At 43.9% G+C, this 23,189-nt stretch overlaps 1 protein-coding gene across 1 annotated transcript in view; it reads right to left on the bottom strand.

Annotated features, from left to right (window-relative positions):
- Positions 1-23,189, bottom strand: part of PNPLA8 (patatin like phospholipase domain containing 8) — a 188,887-nt gene that overhangs the window by 145,857 nt on the left and 19,841 nt on the right. The window contains exons 2-3 of the mRNA XM_069627957.1: positions 14,896-16,074; positions 3,098-3,247 (exon numbers count right to left, since the gene is read on the bottom strand). Coding sequence (XP_069484058.1) covers positions 3,098-3,247; positions 14,896-15,999 — 1,254 coding nt within the window. The 5' untranslated portion in view covers positions 16,000-16,074. The remainder of the gene's footprint in view (positions 1-3,097; positions 3,248-14,895; positions 16,075-23,189) is intronic.

The following is a 23,189-nucleotide window of genomic DNA, read 5'->3' as shown; positions in this document are numbered from 1 at the left end:
AGTTACCTGCGCGTCCCCCAAGGTTCTTGCCTTTCCCTGACTCTGTAGAACAATTATACAAAACCCCTTTTCCATCACCTGGATGTCCTCGGCATCTCCTGCACGAACTGCGGCAATGACACCAAATCCCCTCCCCCCCCTCAGGTTCTTACCACCAAGACATCGCTACCATCAATCAGTCTACAACATCGTCCAAAACTGGATGGCAACACACATGCTATGATTAGACGATAAAACTGAGATTCTCACTGTCTGCTCCCCCACCACTCTCTGCAACTTGGATCCGACCTACAATTCCTTCAACATCGACGGCGACCTAATATCCTTCTCGCCCGCTGCCAAAACTCTGGGTGTCTATGTGGACGCTTCACTAGACCTCATGTTAAGTTAACGCCATCTCCTCCACTGCCGCCTACACAGCCAAATTGATTAACGCCAGAAAGCCTTTCCTCTCCATACCCAATGGCCTCACAATTGCCAGAGCCATCACTGGGGCCAAGTTGGACTATTGCAACGCCCTCTTTGCTGGCACTTCAGAACGCAACCTAAAAAGATTACAAATCATCCAAAACAATACCCTCCGAGCTGCCTTCGGCCTTACCAAACACCCCCATGTCTCAGAAGCAAGAAAAGAGGCCCACGGCCTGCTGATCTGAGAGTCAATCAACTTCAAGATCCTCTCCATCGTTTACAAGTGCCTCTCTGAAACTGCACCTGCCTACCTTTCTCAGCGCGTGGAATAATACACCCCCTCTCGCCCACTAAGATCCTCATACGACCACGTGCCCATTTTCAATTGCCAATCTGCAGGAGGCTCAACCTTCCCTGTAGTCGCTGCCTAGCTGTGGAACAATCTCCTGTTCTTGAGAATGCAACCCTGCCTCCTATTGGTCCTTTAGGAGAAACTTGAAAACTTGGCTTTTCGCCTTAGCTCACCAGAGCCAAGACATTGTATTACTGCTTAACGTCTTGAATGTACGCCTCCTACTTTCCCTGTTTACCTTTACCTATACACCGCTTCCCTTTTCCCTAATGTAACTAGCGCCTAGATACCCGAGGGTTTAGTGCACTGCTACAAATGCAAAAAGAAAAAAAAGAAAGTTGTTCGCAGGATTGGGAAGTCATTTTAACAAGGGAATTGTATCACCATCTTATATCATCAAAGCTAAAGTACCCATGTGAAGAGAAAGCCTCTATTTTTCCAACTGTTCGCTATAAACTGAGGTCGAACGGTCACGTGTCTCCTATTAAAGAGGAGAACGTTGCTGGGAACTCTTATGAAGGTAGAAGCTGACTTTCCTGCAATAGTACAAGCACATTTAACATCAAAAGACGTTGCATACATGAAACTGTTTCCCAATTTCTTTTGAAGCATAACGCTGACTGAAAAGAGGGAACGCACAACTTTAAAGTGGTAGTTCTAAAAACGAAAATCGCGTGTACCTAATTTAATTTGTACAGAGAAACAAACTCCTTGTAACATACTGAATACTTATGTAGTAGTCGTAGAAGTTTCTGAAGCCAAACGAAGAACAACTATTAACCAAGCCAGTAGATCAAACCCTGTTAAAGTGAAACCAGCTCAATTAAAAACTGAACAGCATTGTTTTAAAGATGCTGAAGCTGCTGTAAATGCAGAGTCCAGATACAAGAGTAACAAGGTTATCCGCTGGAAGAGTGGCCATACAGCCTTGGGGTAACTACTGGAGGCAAGAAGGTGTATATGAAGATGGGTAAGGGAGCTGGGTACTTGTTAAAAAGAATTCATTAAAATCTGTAGAGCTGGGACTGTTCAAGTTAAGAAAAAGCAGTTTGGGAGCTAAAGACAGATTTTCTGGTAGCTGCAAGCAGAAAGGAAAGGCAAAGAGGCTGCCCTTTCTTGCCATGCAAGAGAGAAGAGTTGCTTGCCAACCTGTAAAGTTCGAAGAGTCTTGTTGAAGTTGCCTAAAATACAAAGTTGTACTAGCAGCAGTAGAACTGTGGTTGTTGATACTTTTGTCAGAACATTATTATTTGAATGTAGCAGAAGCAGAAGCAAACTGTGGGGCAAGGAAGCCTGCTCACACAGTATCAGTAGCACAAGAGAGTTGCTAGAGAGAAAGCAAGTGCTAAGAAGAAGCATCCTGACAAACTGTATTCAAAGACGTTTCAGAAGATACAACAAGACTAGTTATTGCTAGCCAGAAGTGGTACTTTTGTCTTAAACTTTACCAATTGTTTCCTGGAAGGAGGTTATCCAGGGATATCATTGGTGCGGTTTCCTTTGTGGAATTTGGAAAGGGAATCTTTTCATCAAGCGAAGAAGGAACAGTTACCAATGGATTTTTTGTTTTTGGGAACTTTTATTTCTTTGGGACTTTAAGACTTGATTTACGACTTTCCTTTCCTTGGAGAACATTTACTTTGGGACATTCCCGAGGGAAAAAGATCTACCCAGGACAAGTAGAAGTCATCCCAGACACTGGTTCTTTGATGACCCTTTTAATTTATGTTGTTTATATGTTACTTTGAATGTTTGTCTTGTTTAGTCTGAGGGTTCGTTTTGTGTATGCTAGGAGTTTTTTCCTCAGATCCTAGAATAGATAGGGAATCCCTTGGTAGAGTAGGTTTAATTAGGGTTTATTTTCAATTTTTGTGTAAAATAAAATGTCAAACCTTGAGAAAACTAGATCTAGTCGTTAGTCTGATATTACTGACCCCCTCACCGCCGCTTGTTCTGAAAAACACAATCCATAAAGTTTGAACGTCTGTGTCTTTATCCCTTGCTTTGAAGTGTTTGGTTCAAAGTCTCTTTCAGCTGGAATATTTTGGTTATTACATAGAATACAGATGCTCCGTTACCCTCATAATCTGGTAAATTGTCTCAAAACAGAAGTCCATTTACCACATCAACTTGTTTTAGATTTGTGGATCAATCTCAACATTACAATAAAACCAAGTCTGGTGCATAAGTGCAGGGGACAGACTCAGGTTGTATGAAAAAGCATAACACTGAAAGCGAGTGTAGTATGAACCATTGACCATGCCAGAAGTCATTCCCTAAAACCTGATATGTCAGTCTGTATGACCCAAGTGCACAGAAAAGAATAGTCCTCACCTTTACAGCTACTCCTCTTGTTTCTGGAAACTCCAGAAGATGACAACTTAGTTCCTCAATCCGGTTGATGCACACCCTGCGATCAGAAGCCCTCCGGAGAGACTGGACTAAGCCTCGCGTCCGGTTATCCACACTCACTCTTGCAATAATCTGAAACAAAGACGGTAAATGTTGAATGACTCTTCCGACAATATTCCTGTTAATATAGTTTTATCCTAAAATATCACAGGATCAACAAAATAAATTCCTTGCCCATCCAATATTCTATACAGGCCTCAAAATCTAAAACACACTACTATCCATTGACTATTGTTAATTGACGAGTAAGAAAGTGTGTGTTTGTGTGTGCGTGAAGAATTGGGTTGTAGGGGGAAATCGAAACCTGCCAGTAACATGCCACTTGCAATTTGTACCCCGTTATATAGTACAATATACCCCCTAATGTAGGTTATACAAATATTGCACGTCACTAAGAAGATCCGAAACCACTGAAAGCCTAAAGAAACAAGGCCCAGCAGCAAATCTTTTATTTCATATAAAGACAGTAAACCCTGAGATGTCTTGCAACATGCTTTTAGATATTCTATACAGGTTATTTTATTCCTTATACTACATGGCTGAACCTTCATTTTCCTTTATTTGGATCTCTTGCTCGCTCCGATGCAAGAGATATTCAGTTTGTGATTTGCAGGCCAAATTTAGAATCTGTGCTGTTTGGGGGGTTGACACAATGTACAGCTTAAAAAGCATTGCAAATATTTAAGTTATTTAATACTAATTCAATTAAAAGCAGAATTTGTGCTCGGTAACGTGGTAAAATGCAGATAAAATATTGGATTTCCTTGTGCGAGCACCAGCAGCACATTAAACAAACATGCTAACCTAGCTGTCTTCTAATCAACTAATGAAGAAGTATGACTGGAGTAAGGTAATTGAGAATGAAGGAAAACAAGTGTTTTGGTGGACGCTGAAATTCTGCTTAGGGAGCTGGCTTTTAAACTATATGTTGGCTATGGCAGGACACATTGCGAAATCATAACAACTGTTCAGAGTTGTTACAGTGGAGTACTGATTGTAATAGGAAATGACGGTACAGCTTTTTGTATAGCTACTGTGGGCTTTCAAGTATTACATATGGGATGCCGTACCCTGGCTATATGGAGATTGCATGTCACAGAGGAGTTCTGCAACCAAATAGGGGGAATGAGGCTGAAGGCAGAGTTCATTTATAAGGTTACGTACCACACAATATGCTTTTTAAGTAAATAGTGGATATTTTATTCCTTATAAATACATGGCTATATCCCCTTTAATAGCTGGCCTCATGCATAATACCAGGCATCTTGCTTAACCTAACGTAAGAGATCTTCCATTTGTTGGTTCATAAAATTGTTGTTTCATAAAATTGTGTAGAATGTGTTTGGATTTAAAAAACCCGAATATGCAGCCTTCAATGTGTTGCAGAAAAATATTTTAAGCAGTTGAATAAAGTTTTCATTTTGTGCTATACAAATGTAGCAAATAAAACTCTTGCAGTGCACAGAACAAAAATAATACCGTAAACAGTTCCTTATCAGTTAATCACTGCAAAGTGTCCCATAAAGATATTTTACAAGAAAGGAATTTGTCATGGCTTTAAAGGAATGGTTCGCCCACATTTTTTTTAAGTTTCTATGTAAAATTTTGAGCAATTCAAGCTCACAAATTGGAAAAGCAATCACATGGGCGCATCCATTTTGTGAAATGGATGCCCGCCTGTGCTGGCTTTTGCTTTTGCGGCACTAATGAAGGAAAAGCCAGCCAGCTGTAGTAAACAAAAGCTACCACTGGGTGGCTTTTCCTTCATTGGTGCCGGGACTCGGAGGATGCGGACCGGAGACTACAGGCAGAAAAGCTGCAGCTGAATCTCGGTAAGTGCTATTTATTTTTTTTTTTAAATAAGCACTAGCTGCGGTATTTTTTCTGAGTTTTCCGGGCTGGAGGAGCCCGGAAAACTTAGAAATAAAACCACAGCTTTAAAAACGTTGTATTTATGTTTGCGGTGGCTTTTGAAGCGACCGCAAACATAAATACAACGTTATTGTGTTTGAAAACGCTGCAGTTTTTCTTTCTAAGTTTCTCAGGCTCCTCCGAGCCTGAGAAACTTAGAAAGAAAAACCGCAGTGTTTTCAAACACAACCGCGTTGTGTTTCTGCCTAAATCTGCTTTCCCATTTGGGGCCCTCGGGCTCCCGGGGAGCCCGAGAGCCCCAAATGGGAAAGCAGATTTAGGCAGAAACACTGCAGCATTTACCATTTCCCATTTGGGGCTCTCGGGCCCCAAATGGGAAATCAGCTGTAGGCAGAAACACTGCAGCATGTAAACACACCAGAGCACCAGAGACCCAAATGGATAGCCACGGCAGGCAGAAACACAACGCGGTTGTGTTTGAAAGCGCTGCGGTTTGTCTTTCTAAATTTCTCAGGCTCCTAAGGCTCGGAGGAGCCTGAGAAACTTAGAAAGAAAAACCACAGCGTTTTCAAACACATTAACGTTGTATTTATGTTTGCGGTTGCTTCAAAAGCGACCGCAAACATAAATACGTTTTTAAAGTTGCGGTTTTATTTCTAAGTTTTTAGAAAAGAAACTGCAGCTAGTGCTTATTTTAAAAAAATAAATAAATAGCACTTACCGAGATGCAGCTGCAGCTTTTCTGCCTGTAGTCTCCGGTCCGCGTCCTCCGAGTCCCAGCACCAATGAAGGAAATGCCACCCAGTGGTAGCTTTTGTTTACTACAGCTGGCTGGCTTTTCCTTCATTACTGCCGCAAAAGCAAAAGCCAGCAGAGGCGGGCATCCATTTCACAAAATGGATGCGGCCATGTGCTTGCTTTTCCAATTTTTGAGCTTGAATTGCTCCAAATTTTACATAGGAACTAAAAAAAAAAAAAGTGCGAGTATGTTTGTTTTATTATTGCCCATCTTTTTGGGCAATAAAATTTTTTGGGCGAACCATTCCTTTAATCAAGTGCCAGAATGAACGGAATTCTGCTCTGCGCTGGCTCAAGTGACATGTATTGTAATATCATGAGCCATCTGTAATAATAGATTACAGAGCGGTAGTGATGTCATTTTCTTATTACAGGTGGGTTGTGAGGTCACAACTATTGCAGCTTTTATACAGGTATTGAAGGCTGCCATTCATTACAACATCTTTCAGTATAACTAAAGAAAAGTTACTTCAATACCTAGGTACAAATTACTCAGACAAAAAATGAAGCCCGGGAAAAATGCAGAGGCAAAAATAATTTTATGGAAATTAATGTTAATCTATTGTAAACATTGAATGACAAAAGTAAAAATAAGTACATTTATATTTTTTAACTAAATCAAAATCTGTTAAAATATATGCATTTCTTTTAAAATGTGTTGCTGATTTCTGATTGATTTAGCAATTCAGAAATAAATCTTCCCCTTAGCCAAACTCAGAAAATGTCATTAAATTAGTGCTATTTCACTTGTTTTTCTTTGTATCATCAGAAATCTAACTCTTTTAAAGTTTGTAACTGCCTCCTCAAGCCAGAGGATGACACCAGGGGTGGTATGGGAAGGTCCCCTATGGTCCCTGTGAGGAGTCACAAATGAAAAGCCAGACAGAAAGTTGCCATGTTTTTGGTTAAAAACTTTTATTTACATGAATGTGTTGGGAAAATGCCTCTCCGACCCTGCTCTAAGAGGGATTTCCCTACCTAAAACCAAAACTGAGAGTTTGTCTTTGTCAGGATGTCAAAATCAAAACTGTTCTATCCTGACTGTCGCACTACAAACCGAATTAGAAGGTGAAAAAGGGAAATATCTTTAACCTGGCGATTGCAGAAAGAGTTCATATAGGAAACACAGAACTGCTCCAACATAAAGGTCCTCCAAGATAAAAGAGCTTTGGTTCCAAAGAGTGATTCTCTTCCCCTGGTTTCTTTCTCATTTCAAATTACAAAATGGTATTCCAAAGTCAAAATAAGTTTTTCGTTGCAGGGGAATTCTCTTCTCCTGGATTTCGTCTCAGATTGATTAATCCTTTCAACACAAGAATTCATCAAGAGGAGCAAACCTTGGTTCCAGAGGATTATTCCCTACGACTGGATTCTTCCTTAACGTCAATGTTGCAACAGTTCTTGATGTCTTTCTTGGTTTATTAATAATACTATTTGGATTCTTCAACACTATGCAAAAGATTTGTGGTCAAACAGTCCTTTCTATCTTACTTGTCGCACAACAATCCTTATTGTTACAAAGCTCCTTAGCCTTGTAGTTCTTTGTTTCAAAAGTTCCTTTTTGACATAACACAGTCCTGTTTTGGGACTTCGTAGTTTTAAAACTGCCTGGTATACTCCGCTGCCAGGGCTTCTTATGTACTTGTGACTTCCTGGTTTACTCCCCTGCCAAGTTTTCACACATTCATAGGTAAACACTTCCTCTTTTAATTCCACAATTGCACATATCTTCTTTGGTTTAATATATCTCTTTTTTACAGCATTTGGTCTTGGTTTCCCCCAAAACTCCATTCCACATTCTCCTATATGGCTGGGGCTCGTATTTGCACTATTCCTTCTTGGTTTGCAGACAGTCTTTTCAATGTTTCGGTTTCTGTGGCTTTAAAGTTTACAAAATGTTTTTTGGCGCGGTCGCCGAAACGCAGCCCCACTTTGCTTGGGTTCACACACCGGCTCTGTGTGGCATCTACGGTCTCGTTTGCGCTGACGTGGCACCGCTTTGCCGCCCGCTTTCCACTCTGGACTACTTCCACATTGTTCCGGTTCCTCTCGCGGCTTCCCGTCAGCACGCCTGCCTTTCAGGTCCCGGTAAGTGAAGCCTTGCTTTCTCCGATTGCCGAACGCCCAGGAGTCTTCCCTCTGTTCCTGGAGTGTCTGCGGCACATCCTGTTCGCGCAACGTTTCCCTGCCTCCTTGCTGACGGGCCCCTTGGCTACACCACACCGGTCTGTGCACCAAGGGACCACATGCCTCGCAGAGAGGTAGAACTTCTTCCAAACAGCAGCAGCTTCTTGCAATTGGTTTTTTAAACCATTGTGAAAACGACTACCATGCTCATTGTCTTACCATTGCCGGTAAAATAGCTCAGCGGGTTCAGCGCTTTCTGCTGCGATCTGAGCATGATCTGAAGGTTGCAGGTTCGAATCCTGGCAAGGCCAACTCAGTCTTTCATCCTTCCGAGGTCGATAAATGAGTACCAATTTCAGTTGGGTGATATTGTATGTAAATATGTGCTCTGTAAAGTGTTTTGGATAAAGGCGCTATATAAATAACACATCATTATCATTGTGTTTGAGGATGTTTCCGCTCTGTATTACTCCTTGCTTTCTCCTTGTTCCAGTATGTGGGTAATTGTGGGAGGTGAAGTCCATTGATGGTGACTGATGCGAATTGCTCGACAAATTACTTGCAATTCTTCTAAATGATGAGCCAGTTCTACATGGATGATAATTAAAGCTGAAAAAAACCAGTCTTGGAGCTTTTACCCCTTTGTCCAGGAATGGAAGGTTCGTCAAAAGGGCTTTGGAAAAGGTTTCTCTATGTTTCGTAAAAGGGGGTATAGATGCATTAGAGTATTGGGATCAAGGGGCTTTCTTCATGGGCAAATGGTGGACTAGCTCACCAAATGAAGCCATGACATCTCCCCCGAGGCTGTCTCCTCCCGTGTAATCCTCCTTCATATAGCTGCCCCCAGAGTCAGGGTCAGGATCAGGTAGCGGTTGCCGTCCACTGGCCACATGTGAGGAGGTTACCGCCGGGAAATCTGTGTTAACTCCATTGGATGCATCACATCACTCTCCCTTGGTCCGCAATGCATGGCAGGGAAAAACCGTTGTGTTCCTGTATGTCAGATTCCGAAGCTCCCTTCAGCAAGACCCAAAATAAGAGGAGTTGGTCCAGCCTTCTCCCAAAGCCAGAGGAGCATGCTCACAGGCCCCTGTAAGAAAGGCATGGTATCAACAGTAAAACAGACACAAGTGACTACAGTTCAAGGGTGTTTATTGAACTACAAAAAGGGTGTGATAAATGTCTATCTAATCCTAAATCTTCAGATGGGAGCAAGCTACAACCATCATCAAATAATCATAATGCAGTTCTAGCGGAGTCTCATCAAAATAAAAGGGCCTATACTAAAAAAACTATTGCTAATCCTTACCTCTAAATACAAATAGTGTGGGGTAGTGTTTATGAAAAAGAAAGAAGTGTTCACAAAATAATATGTCAGGATGTTCAGGCCGTTGGCCTCCCTTCCCCACATTTTCAGCACAGGACAAGGCGGTTCACTCGAGCAAAGCACACACTCTGGCTTCTTCTGCAAGAGGATACAGTTCCATTACCAGCATCAGGGCCTTCTGTGCCAGTAAAGACTGGGCGGGGGGGTATCTGTACTTCTGCCCTCTATATGGCAGAGCAGAGGCACACATCACCCCAGCCAAAGTTCTCTATATGGTAGCTACGGATGAGCAACCAAGGCTTATTTTCTCAGGAGGTGAAGCGGGTTGGTTCTTAAGTACAGTGAGACCCTTGCCCCCACAAAGGAATGTCCACACACTATGGTATGTGCTACCACAGTTCTTTATATAAAAATAAGGTTCAGAGATATATATATATACATACACAATTCAATTACACAGTTTGTACCCTGGTAATTCTATATTGGCAAATCTATACAATGCTCTTGTGGTACCACACTTTCAGATTCCTTTAAAATGCATCAAATGCTGGCAGTTTATAATAGAGCATACACATCTTTCAGTAAGGTGTATCAACATAGAAAATAAGGAAGGAAGGTAGGTTAGGGTTAAACAATGGCAGAATGCTTTCTTTGGCTATAGATACACAATTCTGAATGAGGATCCCCCCCACCTGGGCAATCTGTAATAAAAGTATTAAAAAGCCCAATCCATAAATGCTTAATAAGTCTTGCTTCCTGGTCAAAATAGTTCAACCACCCCAATGTACCTGAAGTGGAAGAGTCTCTTCGGCAGTTCGTTGACGGTATCCTTCGAGGATGAACCCCACCCTTAAAGCGGGAGCCATGGGGCATTGAGAACCTCGAGGAAAAGTGGAACACTTGCAGTGATACTTTAGCTCTGACCTTCGCTGTGCTCTTCGACGATCGATTGTGGAAGTCCTGGGAAGATGAGGCGTGCGGTAAACCTCGATTCAAAGTGCTCGGTGCCACAAATAAGCCTCTGTGGTGGATGCAGGCCCGGCAGCGGGCGTTGCGTTCGGCGGTCCTCTGGCCTTTCGGTGCTGCATCTGCAACACGTACATCGGGATAGCTTCGACTATCGGGACTCAACCACGGGCTCGACCCCGGATCTTCACTGAGGCGGTGTCCTCGGGACGGCTTTGTCGGCTACTGGTGGCAGGAAACCCACCAGCTGACTTTCCTCGGTAGCCGGTGACCTTGACGTTCTCCGGTGGGACAAAGTGGTCGACGGTGATGGCATGGGAGCCCTCTGTCAAATGTTCTTAGGCAATGGTGGAGCTTTATGGACTCCCGGCGTAGAGCAGCACGGCGTCAAGATGTCCCTGCTTCTGGGCAACACAATACGACTGGGTTCCAGCGGTCACGGAAATCTTCCAAACCCCCAGTTGACATCAATGGACTTAGATGGCCTTGATGTCCAGACGCTTCTCTTTAGGATTCTTGGCAGACCCCTTCCCCGGGTGTCTGACTCACAGAACTGGCTTCCAGGGTGCCTCGATGAAGAACAGCTATCTGCTAGCAGTTTTTTCACGATGGTCCCTCATAGCTCAGGAAGAGGTCTGCGAGCCAGGTCCTCTCTCGGATCAGTCCTCAACAGACTCGACAGCTTTTAGATTACTTCGAAGGAAATGCAGCAGCAATCTACTTCTTCCATGCTGGGCTTCAAGGATGAGCTTCAAGTTTCAACTTCAGCTTCTGAACAAATTGATAAGTGAGAGATACCCAGATATACACATCTGTCCCTCATTCACCCTGGCTGCGCCAGGCTCAGTTAGCCAATCACACAGAAGGGCATTGTTGTAGGCAGGCAGCCAATCAAGCTCAAAGGAATTCAGGCCATTCACTTCCACCCAGACACCCATAAGAAGGAATGTGCATTGGGGCAAGCACCCAGCCTTTCAGCACATCACACTGCATTCATGTCAGTTTCAGGCAGGGCTGTCTCATTCATTGTGTCACACACACAGAAACCAGACACCTATAACATAAAATGCATATTGGTCACACACTATTCACACAGGTCCCACCCCAAGAGTGTACCAACAACATACAGTCACTGGACTGGACTTTTCCACAATACCATATATGTTTCTTCCACCAAACAGCCAGGCTCTGGGTATCCCAAAATGGAGGATACCCAGTGATCCTGTCATATCAGCATGAAGCTGTCACCAGCCCATACCCAGCTCTGTGGGCGACACACAGGTGCCCAAACACATACACTAGGGGTTGTATCCCCACCCATGGGTATCATAAGGGCATCCCAAGGGTCTCTGTTCACCACAACCACAAAGAGGAAGAGCTGCACTGCCAGGTGTTCCACTGGACTCCTGTGCAGAAAAGAACACAGAAAGCACATGATAAAGAAGTACCGGAAAAGGACAGGGACAGCGAGGCCCTGTGCCTCCAAAGCATTTCCAGCATCACAGTGCCCAAGTCTCTTTACTTACCAAAATTTCTTGATTCAGAGGGTCTCATGTACCAAAACAAAACACAAAGTTCCTTTCCTCTTATACCTTATAAGTACTTTATTCAGGTGATTCACTCTTCACCGTGGATCCCCCTCAGCCAGACTCAGATCCCTTTTCTTACAATGTTCGTTACCTTGGATCCCCCTCTATCCGGGCTCAGATCCCTCATTACAATTTTCAGAGAATATTCTTTTCCTCGTGTGACTCACTGTTCACCCTGGATCCCCCTCAGCCGGGCTCAAATCCTTCCTCTTATACAATTAGTCTCCCTCAGTGGGGCTCAGACCAATTTCAGTTTGCATTAAACTATCGAAGACTTTTAAATGTGCAGCGGGTTTAGCTTGACCAGTTGCAGGGCCACTTCAATCTCACAATTTCTGTTTCACATTTGTCACCCAGTTGGATACCTAACAGAGACCTTCGAATGAGCACCCACGTGGCACTGGACCACTGTGTACGGTATCTTTCTTGACTTCAGTTCAGTCCCTCCTCTGGGTTTTAATTATATTCACGTTACTAGTCACATACGTTTCACACACTGTTCTCTTTAGATTTTTTCATACAATGTTGCCACTTGCAACCTTGGTTCTAACACAGGCTGGTCTGGTATCAGTCTCTCTGACTCACTGGCTGTGCTGTCTTTACTGGTGCTGCTTTGCTGTAGGAGCCAAGGACAGTACCACAGTGGTAAACGCTCCTCCCCGCCTTGGTTATCGACGCAGGAGAGCCCTGGGTACTGCTGACACAATGCAGGTATCTTCAGCTTTAGTCCAAGGTTTCTTATTTTCTAAGGATCAAGAAAATAACTGTCTGAAAAGGTCAGGGGCACTTCCCTCTTTGCAACCCTCTCTGGTCTTGCTGTCTTTCTTCTCGCATTAAACTGCCATCTTGGAAATGCTGCTTCCTCGTATGCTTTGTCTTGCTCAGTGTGCGCTTTCGTGCCCTGCCTTTTATCCGTGTGGGGTGTGATGGAAGTCAGGTATACGGCTCTGGTGTTGGTCTGGTTTCCTCATGGTAAGCTAACTGTGAGAAAGTGTTTGTGTCGGGAAAAGGGGGTGGGGGCTGAGTTCATAAGTATCCTACCTAGTAGGATGGGGAAAAGGTGTTATAGGGAAGGACCATCAGTGTCCCATTCCCTGAAGAACCCCTCATCCAGGCGATCCTCCTGCACTGGCCCACCCTTAGGATCCAAAAGCGATGGCCTTGTCCTGGCCACCTGGATGACAGATACCCGGGGACTAGCGGGTGAGACACCTTCAGGTTACTTACACACCACATTATCCAACAGGTCCACGAGCCCGTCTCCATAGCGGGGCCCAAACCCTGTGGGCCCGTAAATCGTATGCACAAGTCGTGAACAATGAATACATGTTGTACCACAGCATAAAGCTGGCTCATATGTGTGTGTGGCATTAAATTGCAGCCATTAACTGACACAGCCCTGGGAAGCACTCAGAGAAAGGAAAATAAATCAAATAGTGAAAAGAATGCTCAGGTTTGGAGAACAGTGAGGTTTGGAAGGAGTGCAAGTGGGATAGATGGAAGAGGTATTAGAGAGACAGATGTGTAGTAGGGGAGAAGAGGCTGATAAGAGAAAAGGCAGTGCTAACATCAAGTGAGTACATTGCTACAGAGGAGGTCCTACTATTAGGTGGTGAAGAGAGTATCAAGTTGGATGAGCTGACCTCAAGTGGTGGCAGCCGGGCAGACAGAGGGACAGGTGATAACATCTGTTGGCGGGCATTGTATTGAGGTGGAGCCCAGGGGCAGAAGTAATAAGAGTGTGGAGGTCAAAAAAACTGTGGCGGAGATGCTATTGAGGTAACATCAGGGGGCAAGGCTAAGGCAGTACCCAAAGGAGGTTAAAGAGGGTAGGAAGAGAGAAGTGAAAACCTTAGGAAGAGGCTGTGACCAGTGGAAGCGAAGGTGGTAGTGAAAGGATAGTAAGGACACCATCATCTGGAGTTAAGGAGGTGGCAGTGAGGAAAGAAAGAGTGGAATGAAGGAGGACAGAAAGAAGAAGGATGAGAACATAGCAGAGCAGCAGTAGGAGGAGACAACAGAAAGGAGGTTGGGGCAGAAATCAAAAAGAAGGGGAGAGCCAGAGAACACAGCAACAGCCATTAGATGGAGCAGAAGGGCTACAAAGAGAACCCTGAGAGACCCTATTCAGTAGCAAAATCCAGTTAGCTACCTTAAGCCGGTTCGGGCAGCTGGGTCAGCACTAGGCAGGACCAGAAACCAGGAGGAGGAACGTGAAGGGGTCACAAAGCTTATTGGAAGAGTAGAGACAACAGGGATACTTGCAGAGTATGACTCCTCACTGTGTCCTCCCAACTCCTTCACAGATGCCTGGTATGAGTGACTTGCATGCAGATGGCCTAAACCATACAGTTTAGGCCATACAGTTAGTCTTTGGGGTTCTGGATGGTGGAAGACTGCATCAAGCTAGTCACTCCAAGGAGCATTAAGGATCCAGACGTTCTTCAATCTCCAGAGAACTGGCAAATGGTGATAAAAACCCCTCCTGGACACAGTAGGGACCAGGAAGAACAGTCTATGGATCAGAGGCAAGAGAGGTACACTCAGGGCTAGAACATTGTTCCACCTTGACACTTTGTTTAAAAGAACCACCTTTACTTTAAGTTGGCCATTCCATGAGCCCTCTGAATAAACATTACTTACAAATGTAAGAAACGGTATAGACGCATTTCTTCATAATTCTCCCAGAAAGCGTTTGTTTCATCCATTGCATTATCTTTTTTATTAAATATAAAATGTGCTTATTTTTGCCTTTCAACTTTAAATGAATAATTTTCATGAAACTTTGAGCAACTCTTAAATTTCATTATTCTTAATTTTTGCAATTATTATAACCGTCTATCAGATTTTAATCGTTGGATTAAGAGGCCGCTATACAAAATACATATTGCAGAATATTATAAGAAAGAAAGCACTGTTTTCTGCAATCATTTCACAAAGCACATTAAAAGGTTAGAACAATGGGTAAAACTATGAAAAAGGTATCCAGATAAACAAGCAAGTAAAAAGTGCACAGTAATGAAAATGTAATCCAGACTTGCCTTTTCACGTTGAAGAGAGAGTCGCCTTGCTTTATCCTCGGAAGCTTTGCTTTCTTTGGCGGGATCTTTGTCACCCTTATTTACAACCTCAATGTTTTCTTCTTCTTTACTCTGGGGTTCCAATGCACTTTTTGCTTCAGACCGCCTCTTGGGGACAAGCCCACCCAAGTAGCTATCCACAAACGCTTGGACACTGTCAGATGAGTTTGAAAGGAAATTGGAAATACTCTTTTTAGTGGTTGTCGAAGGGTCAGCAATTCCATGATCGGCATCAGTTGCTTCTTGACCCACCAATGCATTCGGAGATACTGCATCAGGCCCATTTTGAACGTCCGTTGTGGAACATGCAGGCGCATCGTTTAGATTTCCATCATTCGTTTTTGCTAGAATAACATTAGCTTTCTTCTCCTGAGCCATTGTGATATCTGCACCAAAATAATAGTTAATATGGGTGGCTAAGAAATTGTAGGTTTCTCCAAAGTTGGTTGCAAAGTAGCTAACATGGAAGAGGGCATCTTTTGAGTCTGAACTGTCCTTTATAGATTCTAGAGGAGTACTATGGCCACCTGGCCAAATAAGTTCATGTTTACCATTGGTTTCAAATGTGTCTCTGGTCTGGTTTGGCTCTTCCTGAACTGCGACTATTGGGTTTGCAGCAACGTCCTTGTTCGACTGAACAATATCCTTAGGCGTTTTCCCCACTTTGTCAGAGTTAGCCTTGGCTCGAGCAATTCGGGCAATCAGCTCATTGTGTGTACCACCAACTGCCTTCGAGACAGAGTCTAAAGTGCTTTTAATCCGTGACATAGAACTGCTCACTTTTGATATTCCCTTCGAAGAAGTGCTGACTTTACAATTATTGCGGTAAAAAATTACTTTGTGCTGTAGGAAGCCTTGCTGGGTCACACAAAAGGTCCTGCTTCTGGTCCATTTACATTGACGGTTGCTGAGATGGAAACATCGAAGAGGTTGTGTGTGACTCACTCGAGAACAGATGTTAAAGGGAAAAAGAAAGTTCAGTGGCTTGCCCACTTGCTTCCTCGAAAGATTTCGAGCCTTGCTCAAAAGGTATAAATATGTATCCAAAATCAAATTAATGGACATCACTTACAGATTTATAATTTCTCTGACGCGGATTACCAACTTGAAACTCTTTGAATGACATTCAACCTTCTTGTCCTAGTGCAACGAAAACAAACAATTTAGTTAATATTCATATGAATAGAACACAAAACTTAAAAGCATAGCTACTAGCGAACCTCTACATTTTATTCAAATAATCTTTTAAATAAACAATACAGAAAAAAAAAATCATTTGAGAACTTACACTATCCCATTCACCAGTTTCTGCCATCCCTGTTATCGAAACACTACACTGATCATATTTCATTTAATTTAACAATATACTAATTTACATGAACACGGATGATGCATCTCGTAATAGTAGTGTCCTTGGCACATAGGTAGTGAGTTGTAAGTGGTCTTGGATAGCTGCCTTCTGCCGCTTTTGGTGGCCGCAATGTGCATAGCATTGTAAAAAAAAATGGGTCTTTAGTGAAAGAGGAATGTGCAAAACCTGTGTTGTTGATGGGTGCAGTTCGAAAGTACCCGGTTCTGGGTACCAACCCTCCATTTCTATCACTGGCTTCTTGCATACAGGTCCCATTTCACAAGCTCACACTGTCACTATCACATATATATCTCATAAATACATTGCACCACATGTGCAACAAAGCAAGCATATGCAATCTAGAAGATGAGGGAGGGGAACCGTGCTGAGACTCATTACCATAAGCTACATGCTAAGGGCTATGGAAGAAAAGAACCTCTGGTTCAGAGAAAATGCTGCTTGAAACCTTCCTTAGAATGTTGCTTGGCAGTTACACCTCAAACTTTACTAACATGCTCAGGTCTCTGCTCAGTGGGTGGTCTGCTGGGACTTTTGGACATTAGGGCAGGGCCCGTCGGGAGCAGCTGCGAGACAGGCATGGTATCAAGCGAAACAACAAAGACAGCAGAAGTCAAGTTCCAACAAGCTTTATTAAAATGCCAGGATGGTGTAAGGCCTAACTTGCCCTTTAACTAATGTGTGGATTTCTATATCCTAAAGAAAACTAAGCAAAGTCTGAATCAGTAAGTCCAAATCAAAGTACGGTCTGTGTCCCAAAACCTATGCTTGCCCTCACATCTATAAATAAACAAAGTGCTGGCTATCTCGTAACTAAAATAGTGTTCAAAATTAAAGTCTCACCTGCTCTCAGCTTATACTTCAGGCTCAATATAGCTCCAATAGCTTTTAGTATAACCAATGTCTGACAAATCTTGAGTTTCCCTTCTCCAAGTTCAATTTAGCATAGTTCACAAAAAAGAGGCCTCAGGGTTCCCTTCCCCAAGACAGTGTTTCTCAGTGCTTTAGGTCATCTGGATTCACTTCCCCCAAGAGTGCAGTGTAGGGCTCAATTGACTTACCAAAGGTCTCAGATTTTTCACCATCTGGGCCCGCCCTCCCCCATGTCTTGGCGCAGTGGTCGGATCACACAATCCACCCATCACAGCTTAGGAAACCAGGAGCCCTGTGCTCCTCCTTGACTTGATTTTCACTGTAGGTGAACTTCACAGTGGGGAACTCCCAGGCCTAGGCGCAGTTGTCAAATCATACGGTCCACCCATCACAGGTCGCGCAAACACAAGTTCCTCAGTTGTTACACTCTTGAACATCAGTCTTTTGCAAGTCTTCTCCACATCAGTTTGTTAACCTCTTTGCTTTGGTGTGTAATACTGCTTTTGCTCAATCTAACACTCCTTGTCAGTTTATTTGCCAATGTTCATTCAGTGTTTAATATTCCAGTATTTAATAAGTCTTGTTTTATTTCAAACAATACTTTCTCTCCTCCTCTATTTAATATGGCATATTTTCATTTACATTGTGCTTCTCATTCAGTTCAGTATTTAAATCTGTGTAATTGCGTTCAAACACTACTGTTCGTTCAGCATTCAAGATTAAGTAATTGTATTCAAGTAGTGCTTTTCATTCAGTTCGGTATTCAAGAATGATTAATTGCATTCAAACAGTGTCTTTCGATAAGTTTGATCTTTTATTTCAGTTCAGTTTTCAAAATTGAGTGATTATCTTCAAGCAGTGCTTTTCATTTAGTTCGGTATTCAAGATTAAGTAATTGCATTCATTTCGGTGAACCACTGCTTGCCTGCGGTTCCCTTGGAGCGCTCCGGTGCTGCCGAGTCCTCTGACCCTCATCGGCTCTTCCCGCTCCACCAAGGCAGTCCCTGTTGCTCCCTCTCACCTCCTGGCCAGCCAGGACACAGACCGCTTTCACTTCTCCTCGTCGGACACTTCACTGCATACGCAGGCAAACAGAGCAGCTACAAACCGCAGCCGTTCTGCTTTCCTTTGGTTTGACATCTCCTGCTGTCCTTTTTCACAGCAATAGGTTCCCGGTGCGGCATACACCATGCGACTTGCTCGCTTTTGGTCTTGTGGGTCCTCCATGATAGTGGCAAGTCTCATGACTTCCGAATCTCCTGCCACCAAGGTCGTCTCTCAGGAAGCTCCCTCTTCCTGCACCATGGCAGCTTTCCCTCTTCCTGCACCACGGCAGCTTTCTCTCCCTGCACCCAGGCAGCTCTCCCTCATTGTACTGATTTGGGCTACACCTTTAATACCCCTGAGCCCTGTCAATAGGTCTCAGGTGTATGTTGTCAATTGGTATGGCCTGACCATAATAAATCCAATTATTGGGACATAACTGATCTTCAGTAGGGGATGGCTGCATACTTCTCTTCTTTGTCCCAGTACCATAGTGGCGTTTTACATAGGAGGTGTGCATTACTCCTAGTCTCTACTTCTTAGTCTCAGAACCAGATAGGGGTGAATGGCAAGTTATGGGTTGGAATTGCATATAACCCATAAAGGCTGAGTAGGGGTGAGATAGGTCAGTGTTAGGAAAGGGGGATACCATGTCTCGTCCTCAGGTACTCTCTCCCAAACCCACAAGGACCCTCCACCCAGGGGATCCTCCCTCGCTTGTCTACCCCCAAGCTCCTGAACCAAAAGCGATGGTCTTTCCCTGGCCAGCTGCGTAGAGTATCCGCGGGAGTTAGAAGTGAGAATACCCTCAGGTTTCTCACACAGCGCAAAGCATTTGTTAGGCGTTCATCAAGCAAACTGATAGTGACCTGCACAAAGATTTAGATATCCAAACGAGATTAACAAATTACTTGCCTTCCTTCTAGCAAGAGTCTTCTTAATGGACATGATTTTTAACTCACAGATTCCTAGTCTTCAGAAGCCTATACAGGAGCGGACTGAATTTATCAATCTTAAAATAGCCACCAGAGCAGAGGGCTTCATTGCAGCTTCCATCAGGCTCAATCACATCAGATGACTGCCAATTTGGAGAGATTGATGCAACAACCTCCTATTGTTGATCATCAGAATGGCCAGTGACCGATGGGTGAGACAGATAGGCTCTGCAACCAGTGAGGTGTCCATCAGCAACTGAAATTGTGGCCAAGGAGGCAAAATGTCTCCCAGCCCAGAATCCACAGCTTTTCCTCTGGCACTTGAAAGGTGCACACTGCCATAATGCTCAAAAGGCAGAAACATCTGCTTAGAGCGCAGTTGAAATGGCATTGCATAACAAATGCCTCACTATCTCTCAGCAGGAGGAAAGAACCTTCCCAACCAGGAATATACCGATGAACTAGATCAAGGTCAGTTTGGATTTCTTAGAAGTTGAGCGGAAACCTCCAAGGAATGAATAGGAGCGCACTTATGTCTGAAATGAGGATAAACCAATTGGGAGGACTCGGCTTTTAGCAATCAAATCGCCCCAGTGCAGAAAGATGTGAATGCCATCCAGTCTTGTCACCAGGAGTTGAAGCAATAAGAGTAAGAACAAACCATGGACAGCGACAGGAGGACATTTCTGAAAGATAGCTGCAATAGATGAAGGATCCAGATATGAAGTTTAGGAGTTTTATTTTTAGATTTCACAATTTGACTGGAAGGCTCGACTAATGGGTGGTCAGTAGTGTACCCTGCAACCTCCCGTGGGCATTCTCCACTCTTGCCCAGGGTTAACTATGCCCTCAGAAGGTCAAAACCCAAGACTAGTGATAGGTAAACCTCTACGGTCTGGTTCTATCCCACGCTACCAATGATAGTCTAACAGCCAAAGCCTTATCTACGTTACTCGCTCTAAGACTTTCTAAGGAATCCCTACTGTGGTGATGTGCCAATGACCCTCAAAATGGTGCCATTGACACTCTCTCTCCTCTCACTCTCCTTTCCCTAATCTTGTCCCTCTGTCAGACTAGAGACAAAGAAACCCACTAACCGTCCATATTTCTTTGGGAAGAAGGTGGCTTGATGAGTATGGCACTACTCGGTCCGTTCCCCTCTCCTGAACCCACGTGAAAAACTGGGAAACCGAAGGGAGAGCCAGGCGCAAAGTCCATGAGGGAAAAGACAAGAGCCAGAAAAACCCTCAGCAGGATAATTGTATGAGAAGCAGGTCACAAGGCAAGGAAAGGATTGGGAGACTTTCGATTCCCCACTTGCGAGTTGAACAGCGGTCGAGATGCGAAGTCCATAGCCGTATGAAAACTCTGCAGTGGGCCCAAGAACTGGAAGATTTTCTGGGTAGAGGCAGTCAGCAGTGAGGAATTCAACAAGGAGAATAGCACAAGGGAAGGCAAGGACCAGAGACAGTAGGAATCGGGAATAAGGAACAAGGAAAGTTTATGAAGATAGAACAATAAACGTTGGACAGGGATAGTAGAACCTGTTTGAGACGCAGTGTCCACTCAGTGAGTTTCGCATTTCAACAATGAAACCACAACGTACAAGACATTGAGCACCATAATGGACAAACACTGGACTGCAGAAACGGCATTGGTCTTTGTTGGAACAAAGCGATACTGCGGGAGGGATGCTAACGTTTCCAATGCAACCACATGGTAGTTCTGACACCCTTGTCGTCTCAGTCTTCTCCTCCTTCCTTCTTTCTTGCTCTCTCTAACCCTACTGCCTCCTCTCTTTGTCTGATCATTCTCACTCTCATCCTTTTTCTCTCTCCCTCCTAATGTTCTGTCTTTCTCTGCCTTTCTGTCCCTCCAATCTTTCTCACTCTCCTCCCTTCCCACTCCTACTGAGCCCTCCCATCTCCAAACTCACCGTTTACACCTGTCTCATATATACTATTACACCTCCTATCTCTTTCGCTCACACTTCCTCTCCCTCTCTCGCACTCTGAGTGTACCATCTCACTGTCCACGATATTCATGCTCTACTCTCGCTCTCTCCCATCGCCCACAACCTCTCCCTCTCTACCACCACTCACTCTGATCTACTCTTACACCCACTCCTCTCTCAAGTTTGCTACCACTCTCTCATATACTCAATATGTTACATGCACTCTCCTCCAATATTTCTAGTAACTCTTCAGCACTGAGCTCCAACTTCTGGCCGGTACTTAAATTACTTTGAAAATCTGCATTCTCATTTGACTGAGTGTTCTTCTATGTTAAAATGTTTTTTCACTCTACATTTCAAACTCTCGATTCAGAAAACACATTAGTGTTCACACCACTGCAGTTTAACTTTCATTTAAGTTTATTCTACAGGGTATTTACCACAAGGATACTGCCTATTCTGAGATGGAATACCAACATCACTTTCACAATATTATTGCACTTTAAAGAATCCAAGCAAGGGGGAAATCCTAGTTTTATTAAATGCAGTTTTTGCTTTTTCTGAATGCTCTCTAAGGGGTTTTGCCGACGGCATACAGATATTACCTGGTTTAGCATAGTACATTAAGTTTTGTATCACGTGCTTAGAAACAAACTTAAATTAGGTGATTCTTTCACTGTTCATTTGTTTACAAGATTTATTGTGTGTCGACTTTGAGCTGCTATTATACAATCTCCTTAAGTAGAATATCTTTCACCAATCTTCATTTGCAGTAGTATATCATCTCCATGACTTACTATGCATGTGACTTGAAGAAACAAGCGGCAAGATAAGCCTTTTAAAATACTTGAAGGATGAAAACTCAGCTCCAGCAGGTTACTTTTGTCTCTTTCGTTCCTGTAAAAAGTTTGCTCTAAAATGGTAATATTGCAATTGTTACATTAGCATCCACATGTTGTACTGTAGGATAAACTATATACATTAGGTTGTGAACTGAATGTATGAAGTTAAAAAAGTTCCAGAGATTCAACATCAACTTGCCAAATACTGAAGATATTGAGGCTCATTACGAGTGTGCTGGTCCAGTAAAACTGCTGGAAAAAATGTTGGTAATAACAGCTCCAGCATTTTTACTGGGCCGGCACACTCAAGAGTTTGCCAGTAGAGGCTCTGATCCACCAGAAGGCCTGGCCTGCCAGTAGTTAAGGCCACTGCAAGCAAATAATTGTTGCAATCACCAGTACTCCCGGTGCCGTTGATTGCAGCAAACCGATTCTATGAAGTCCTTTCTTAGCCCGGTTCTTATTGTTCTTACTGTGATGAACTGCTTGGCTTTTCTTCTTCATTGGAGTCAAGGCCAGTACCGTTATCGGCGTAGGCTTGCCCCGTGTATCATTGACATCTGCTGCAAGACACTTGCGCTATTGTTCGCGGTCTTAGACTTTCTTCCACTAAGGATCCGCGGTTCTGGGACAAAAAAGGGCAAGGTTACTTCTCTCCTCGCCTCCCTCTCGATTCTTGCTGCCTTTCTCCTTCTTTTGAACTGCTGTGCCTCGTTAGCTGTGCTGCCTGCCATGCTCGCACTGTGCTCCCTGGCTCCATCTTTTATTCCTGTGGGGAAGGGAAAGGGCTGTCAGGTGTGTGCGATTCTGATCAATTGCTCGACCCTTGTATTGGGACATGTTAGGTAAACGGCTCAGGTGTTAGTCCGTTGTCCTTTGTATTGTGCGAAAGTGTTTGTTGGGGGAGGAGGGGGCAGTGGTTTAGAATGTCCTATGTGAGAAGAGGGGGAAAAGGTGTCAAAGGAAGGGGGTTACTGCGTCTCACCCACCGGTGTCCCACTCCCAGAGGACCCCCCATCCAGGTGATCCTCCCTCACTGGTCCACCCCCAGGAAAAGGATGCCATAGCGATGGCAGTGTCCTGGCCAGCTGGATGACAGATCCCCGGGGACTAGCTAGGGAGACACCTTGAGATTTCTCACAAGAGGGATAGGCTCACCACAAAGCAGTCCAGAGCCATTCATGGCTCCGAGGGGGGATATAACTGAGGGAACTCAACCCTTACTCCTTCCCCTGGTG

This window comes from Ambystoma mexicanum, chromosome 12, assembly GCF_040938575.1.
Source record: "Ambystoma mexicanum isolate Mex_15411 chromosome 12, UKY_AmexF1_1, whole genome shotgun sequence".
NCBI lineage: Eukaryota > Metazoa > Chordata > Amphibia > Caudata > Ambystomatidae > Ambystoma > Ambystoma mexicanum.
This window is presented reverse-complemented; position numbering and strand designations above follow the sequence as displayed.